At 33.7% G+C, this 7956-nt stretch overlaps 1 protein-coding gene across 4 annotated transcripts in view; it reads right to left on the reverse strand.

The window, feature by feature from the left end:
* Positions 1–7726, reverse strand: part of LOC108742561 (leucine-rich repeat-containing protein 15-like) — an 11647-nt gene extending 3921 nt beyond the window's left edge. The window contains exons 1-2 of one of the 4 annotated variants that reach the window (XM_025980622.1): positions 7639–7726; positions 1451–1538 (exon numbers count right to left, since the gene is read on the reverse strand). In XM_025980622.1, coding sequence (XP_025836407.1) covers positions 1451–1496 — 46 coding nt within the window. In that variant the 5' untranslated portion in view covers positions 1497–1538; positions 7639–7726. Of the gene's footprint in view, positions 1–439; positions 526–1450; positions 1539–3808; positions 5826–7638 lie in introns of those variants that run through there. The other 3 variants (XM_025980624.1, XM_025980623.1, XM_018477832.2) reach the window with 3 other exon arrangements.
* Positions 7727–7956: the final 230 nt, after the last annotated feature.

Below are 7956 nucleotides of genomic sequence, written 5' to 3' on the forward strand. Positions count from 1 at the left end.
CCCCCCCCCCCCAGGGCAGAAGCTGGGTACGCGCATGATTAGCACCCGTTTATTTTAATTAAACTTTGAAGCTTAATAACTCGATAATAATACATTTAATTGCAATATTCTATGGACAACTTTTTCTTGCTCATGGCACACCCTCGCCGGGAATCGAACCCGGTTTTACGCACCATTGCTCTGAACACTAAGCTACGAGAGGTGACAGCAGGAAAAAAGGACGAAACGTACTATCGCGTCACAGAATCGTCGAAACGAATGTACAATATATATATCTGTTAATGTCAGTATATGAAAAACTAAAAAATTTTACTTTTCACAGCGGTTAATAATTAATAATTTTTAAAGGTTTGATTAGTAAGGGAATTCAAATCGAATTGAAATTCTATTAAAATTCGAGAAGCAAGCAGTACAATTGAGTTTAAATGCAGACTCTTACCCCAAGCGACGATTAAACCACTAGCAAAATCACTATTCTCTGTGTTATCTTTTCATGTAATACTGAATATTTCTTTGATAATATCGAATGGATGTTGCAAGGAAGTCTAAACGCAAAAATACCGATAAATATACTAATCAGCAACCTTGAAAAAGTTACTTTTCAATGTATGCATTTTCTGCTAACTGTGGCAGTCTTATCATTTAGTGTATGTAGCATTCTGTATTATGAAGAAAAAAAGAGACAAAAGGTGCTTCTGTTGAGGTTTTTAGCCTATAGTTTTAACGGTAAATAAGCAATTTTGAAATGCAACTTGGACCGTAGCGATTAACTCAGAAAGTGATTATTAAATAAATATTAAAATGAAGGAATCCTAATGAATAGATTAATATAATAAATTTTGATTGAAAAACTGTTTCCAGTCTTAACCTGTACCTCATTTCGTTTTCGTACAGTTGGGACGTTCAAAATTGGCATGGACCGCAATAAAACTGATACTGTTCGTTTCAAGAAGTTTGAGATATGCCCCTTCCCTTTATTAAGATGCACCGTACCATAATTACAAATTCAATCATATTTGTCTGCGGAGCTCATTTCATCATCAAGGGAGAACTAGACAAAAGTGTACAGTACCATTTGCTAAATTATTTAAACTGCCTCGTTAAAATTTAAGAACATGCTTTATTTAAAAGCATATGTAGCCAAAAATAATAACAAATGAATTAACTTAACGCTCTACACACCTATAAAACTTTTGCTTTGTTTTCTAATTTTAATTTACATACACTTTTGTTTTGAGAAATTGCTAAATATTTTCGTCCAGTACTGTACAGTTCTAGCCGATCTCCTAAGACCGCCCATCGAGAGCTCCGCTCGTTCAAGCTTGTTCCAACTATTTCTGTCTTGCTCACGCCTAGTGTGTATTCTTTCTATTTTCGCGCAGATTTCTTCAAGGTCATAATTCTAACAAACTGAAATAGACTGTACATTTACTTTCTTATTTTAACTTACTGACTAGAATAGAGCGGTTACTGACAGAACGCCTGCTTTTACTCATAACAGACAGAAAGGAGTTGTCAGGTAGGAATTGCAGCGGACACTAATAAAGAAAAAGGAATAACATTACACCAATTGATATTTAACTGAAACAGATGAAGAAAGTTCAACATTCTCAGGAATTTAGTAAAGTAAAGACGCTCGTTTAAAGATATAAAGCCGACCTCTAACAGCTGCACCGCTTACTGTTATTCGGTTATCTCTTTTTACTTTGTCTGTACTACTCATGAAGCATTTCGTAACTTAACAAGGGCATAGTCAAAACGCAGCAAATGGCTACAGTCCTAAGTGGAAACAAGAAAGAAGATACTTCCATTTTCATAGATAATTTATTGCGGACTATGCCAATTTTGATCGTCTTAACTATAGGTAAATATATATACGTATGCTTGTCATTTCTATTACGTCGTTGTTCGAACTGGCTGTTAATACAAGTAAGAATGAGATAACATGATTCAGAGGAAAAGAGGTCGAAGTAGATCGTGGGCGGCTTTATATCCTTTGATAGTCAGCTCAATTGAAATTCACAAGTACTTGCCGCAACTCGTTAATACAAGGGCTTTTAAGAAAATGCCTCAAAGCCTATTAGTGCAAAAATGACTGATTAATTACTAAGGAACGGGCGATTTTGTTAAATGCATCACAAGTTGAAATTAATAGCGTTATAGCACTTTCCCAACCTTTTGTGTCTTTTTGTTGGCGTTACGAGTATAAAATCAATTTTGATGGACCTTTTACAAGCGTAATAACTAGTAAAGAGTCAGTATAGCATAGAGTTTGAATTACCAAAAATTGTCTTAAAGTGTCAGTTGCCATGATAGTAGATAAACAGCAGTACAGTAAAAGTTCCTTATTCGCGTTTTCATTGTTCGCGGGTGAAAAATTGCAACCCAGTTCATGTATTCGCGGCTAAAAATTTCAGAAAAGGATTCGGTGTCATTTATTAAGGGGATTGACCGCAATAGACCATTCGTGCTTAGTGTGAATTTTTCCGAAAATATTGTAATTTAACGCTGCGAGATAAGTATCTGATTTTTTGTATGGTAACAGACAAAGGTTCACACTAACTCGCTACGTTTTTGGTTTTCAATAATATGGCCATTAAAAGCTTCTACAAGTGCCTAAAGTTGGTGCTTCTTGTAGGACACCTATTTTCAATAGAAATTAAAATATTAAAAAATGGCCCCCGACAGGCTTCAGAAAAAAGCTTTATCCATCTTACTGCAAAATTTCAAACCTTTGTTCCAAACATTAAACTAATGATATCTAGGACCGATAAGCATGCACTACTGAATCTCATGCACTACTGAATCTCCTGAATGTATCGGCATCTTTTGAGTATGTACTGTTGGTACGTGTCGAGGCAGCTTTTATAAATAAAAGAGGTAACCGAGTTCAAAATTCAAAACAAGAAAAAATCACTAAATTTTTTAAACCCTTGTCTAAAGGTGATTATAACGATTAATTTTAATTGCGAATTTCATAATAAATTGCTTTTATTCTGATACGTATTGGTTTTTCTTTGGAACCTTAGAATGTATCCCCTATGATTCCATACTAATTACCATTCCATCTCCACGGTTTCTATATTCGCGGCATATTTATGGAACGTATACCCCGCGAATGAAGAACTTTTACTGTACCAAAACTTTAGAAATTTCTGCGACACAATCCAAACAATTTTTTGAAATTATCTTTATCTTTATGGGCGGTAGGAAGGACATTTAAGTATAAAACCGAAAAACGTCACGTCACGCGTCACGTGTGACCATTAGTGGATATGTCCAAAAGGAGTCATTTTAACAAGCTTCAGAAGCTAAACTGTTTGTGATAACCCGAAAATTGTCATTTTGGCAAATTGTTAGTAAATCGCGCCTACGGTGTGCTGTACGAGATGTATTGCATATGCGCTTGTATTTGTTTATTTTGATTTGTATATCCCATCTGCAGTTTTGTATGGTACAAGCCTAAAAGTTTTCTGTCAAAACAAAACCAATATTCCGCATTCGTCCGCTGGAAATAAAGTTGTATTTTTCTGGTGTTTACTAATTAGTTAATGCAATTTAACTCAATTTTGTTTTGAAATACTACTATAATATACAATTTAAAGAATTTTACTTCTTACGCGTATACATTAATACTACGTTTAACTCACGTTTTTTTGGAAATTTTCACTGTACAATGAAGTAAAATATTTGTTTATTGTGGTATACTTAGAGCTTCTGTTCAATAGTTTCGGTAGTTCAAAAGTAAACATCACAAAATGCCCATTTACGTATTCGAAATGAAATAATAGTATAGTTCTTGTTAGATATAGTTTAATGAAATTTTCGCATACTTTTTCTATACAACATATAAACAAAAGAAGATATAAACTACAAAAAAAAATGCATATTTTATAAAATTAGTGGTAATGTATCATAAATGGTTTACACATCTCCAGAATTTAACATAACATCGCTGTTTGCCGTAAGTTCAGTATCGCTTATGTTTCTTTGTGACCTATTATATTTGAAACGTCTTAGACCATGTACAATAGAATTACCTTTCGTGTTTCGCATACAAATAAAACCTAGGATTACAAGTAGAGTTACGATTATAATAGACAAGCAAGTAATTATGGGGACGTTGCCACTGCTTGCGTTGGACTCTGAAGGGTTTGTTACGAGACGTTCAGAACTGACATGATTGCCTTTCCTTGGAATAGTATTAGGTCCACGAACATCCGCCTGTATTGAAGCTATGGCTTCAGACATGCTCTTTATGGCATTCAAAATGGTTATTGTCATTTGTGATTGCTCCTTCACGTTATCCATAAACGTTAAAATTTTCGTCCAATTATTTTCAGAAACTGGTACTACGTGAGCTGTGTCATGATTATTGATAGCAAATTGTTGATTTACTTCTCCCGATTGTATGGGATCAGAATTTATTCTTGCTCGATTGGATATGTTATTCAAATGATTGTTTGCTCGTTCTGTCAATTCAGTGAGGTGCTTTTGATGGATTGGTGTTTCTGAAAGTGCGGAAGACTTTGCATTGACTACAATTTTTTGAGCATTTTCGGCCAGAAACTGAATATTTCTGGAGCTGTTCAAGTTTGCGTTTATCAGTTGCTCCATAAGATTGTTATTGTTCGAAACTTTTTCAACTAATTCCATCAAAATGCTGGAAAAGTATTCACTATATTGCGAAATCTCGCTCTCTCCATTTTTGTTAAACGATAGTTCAGATTTGATGCATGGTATTCCAAAAACATTCGATGGACTATGGCTGCTTCCATACATAATTGTGATACCACCAACTTTAAAATCTTTAACAATACTTGAAAGAATAGAACACGTCCAATTGTTTCTATCGATGTAAATATATTTCACATGCGGCAAAAAGGTTATAAATTCTTTCGCATTTAACAAACCAATATTGTTGTAACTGACATTTAATTCTATTAAGTTGCTTAGGAAATAGAGATCATTAAAAGTTAATTTAGTAAGTTGATTATGAGAAATGTCCAATTTAGTCAATTTTTCAAGTCCAAGCAGTAAACCAGAGGAAATATTTGTTAAGGAATTGTTGGACATGTCCAGCGTAACAAGTTGTGAGAGATCTTTAAATAAAAATGAGGGAAGGTATTCTAATCTACTGCTATTAAGATTTAAATGACTCAGTGTTACCAAACTATTGAATGTACTAGAGTTAAGTGTTTTGAAGTGATTGCTAGAAAGATCAATCGTTTGAATGAAAGTCATATGAGAGAATAATTCGTTAGCCAAAAATTCAAGGTTATTTCCACTCAGAAACAGATACTCCAGCTTTAATAAACCATCAAAAGCACCCTTATGAATTGTAACTAATTGATTATTTGAAAGAGTTAAGGTTTTTAAACTAATTAGTTTACTTAGAACCCCCGCATTTATTTCCCTTATGTTATTTTTATCTAAGTCTAATACTTTAAGGCTTTGGAGACCTGTAAAGGCATTTACTTCTAAAACGTTAATACCGCACTTAGTCAAGTAAATTTCTTCTAAATCGGGTAATACAGAAAAAGTCATTTCTGGAATTGAATTTAGATAACCATTCATAAATAAAGCTTTATATACATTATAATTAAGTTCTGAACGCCATTGTGAAAGGAACTCCTTAGAAACAGTGTTACCACCCACGCAAGTTAATGACGTTAAATGATTATATCTGTCTTCCTCGTAATCATCATCTGGATGTTGTAAAGTCTGAGGATGGCAGTATGGGTATTGTTCAAAATTTTGGGCATTCGAAAATAACACAGTAAATTGAAGAAGGATAACCACCAGATTAATGTCCATCCTTGTTCCTTCAATAAAAAAAAAATATATATATAAAAGAAAGTCGTGTTAGTTACACTATTTATAACTCAAGAACGGCTGAACCGATTTGGCTGAAAATTGGTGGGGAGGTACCTTAGAACCAGGAGACGGATATAGGATACTTTTTCCCGTGCCGTTCCACATAACTTGACATAAAACAAGAGACAAAGACTGTCTTTATGCTAGCAAAACCAAGACTTAATGTATATATATAAAAGAAAGTCGTGTTAGTTACACTATTTATAACTCAAGAACGGCTTAACCGATTTGGCTGAAAATTGGTGGGGAGATACCTCAAAACCAGGAGACGGATATAGCATACTTTTTCCCGTGGAACGTGACATAAAACGTGGTTTAAGAAAACGCAACTGACATGGAATAACAAAACGCAACTGACACCAAAACGAAAAATTTATCAGTCAAAATATCAGTCTATCCGTTAAAAATGGTATAAAAAGATTCAATCTCTGTTTGGGGGAGGAGTGGTGAAGAGGAGTTGCAATGTTTAAATGAAACATATATTATTCGTGGTCAGATTTACTTGAAACTTGGTCTTAATTGTTTCTCATTTAATTTCTGAAAGACTTATCTCGAGATTTCAAAAAATTCAACCTACGAAGGGTGGGGAGGGGTAAAAAGGTGTTGCAATTTTTGTTTGGACTTGGTATATATGCTGTTTGATATTATTAATCAAATGAAAAGAGGTTACAACATTTCCATGGGGTATATTTTATTTGTACTTGGATTTACTCGAAGGTTGCTCATTGTTGAGATTAAGCAAAGACGTGTTTTGGCAATTTTTAAAAATCAACCCTTAGGATGAAATGATGTTGCTACGTTTGTATTCGAAATCTAAGATGGCGACATTACATAAAATTAAAACGTTGTAAGGGTGAAGTTGGAGTTAAAAGGTTTTATGGAGAAACAATATTAATTTCTGCGAGCGATGTCGAGGGAAAAAGCTATTTTTTGTCAAGTTTATCGCGGAAAGCTCGTTTTGCGTACTATGAAATAGGGAAGAAATGGCCTCTTTTCAGCCGTGTTTTAGTCGGGAGGTAATGAAATCAGTCTTTTCAGCGCATGCGCTGAAGTTTATGGGCATGCGCAAAAATCACTTGTTCAATAATAATGTCTTTCTAACCTCTAAATCATTTACTCTTATTTCGCCAACTATCAATTTAATAATGAACTTTCCGCACAAACATGACAAAAAATAGTATACGAACCTCGGGAAGAAACAGGGTTGTCACAGACTGTATGTTTGCAATTCACATGCAGTCTGGAATAACCCTGTTTCTTCCCTTGATACGTAATGTACTATTTTATCAATATACCGCCTATCTTCTTTAAGTTGATGTGATAATTTGATTAAGTAGGTACGTAAAAATTATTCAAAAATACCGTAAGTATTGTCTCGCCTTGCGCTTGCGGCAGCTCTTGGAGGTTCGTTATAAAATTAAAAATTCAAAGTACTTGTAACTTCCAAATATTTATGGTCAACCTGTATTTCGTCACGTTGTGACTTCTTCAGAAGTTACACAGAGGAAAAATCACTAATGTAAATTTGTCCTTCGAGATGGTCCATCTTACATTATTGCAAAATTAATAAAGAAATTAAAAACAAATTTTATAAATGTAGATTACGTTTCATATAAAACTTCTGAAGAAGCCGCAGTGCGTGCGAATAAGCTATTATTAATTAATATAATTTTATAGAAAATTTTCAAGTTGGTGTTTAATTAATATCCCAAATAATTAATAAATTTGAGCTTTAATATTATTTAAATCTTAAACTCTTACCTCAAAATACCACGGGAATACTTAAAATTTCACAACAGCTTACTAATTATATTTATGAAAAGTATGTGTTATTCTAACGATGCTACAAACAAATCTGAATGGTGAACAACGCAAGATAAACTTTGTGGTTTCCTTATTGGTTTTGCGATTGCAGTAACGATGCAATAAATAGAAAACATATATACTATATATATATATGCATACTTCTGAATAATGCTTTAAATGCGAAATATATAAAGATAATCTGACATTAGCCGATAACTTTAATTGAATCTGAGGCCCAGTGAAAACGTCATACACTGGTTTCCAGAAGTTTGA

Source organism: Agrilus planipennis, unplaced genomic scaffold, assembly GCF_000699045.2.
Source record: "Agrilus planipennis isolate EAB-ADULT unplaced genomic scaffold, Apla_2.0 scaffold3, whole genome shotgun sequence".
Classification (NCBI taxonomy): domain Eukaryota; kingdom Metazoa; phylum Arthropoda; class Insecta; order Coleoptera; family Buprestidae; genus Agrilus; species Agrilus planipennis.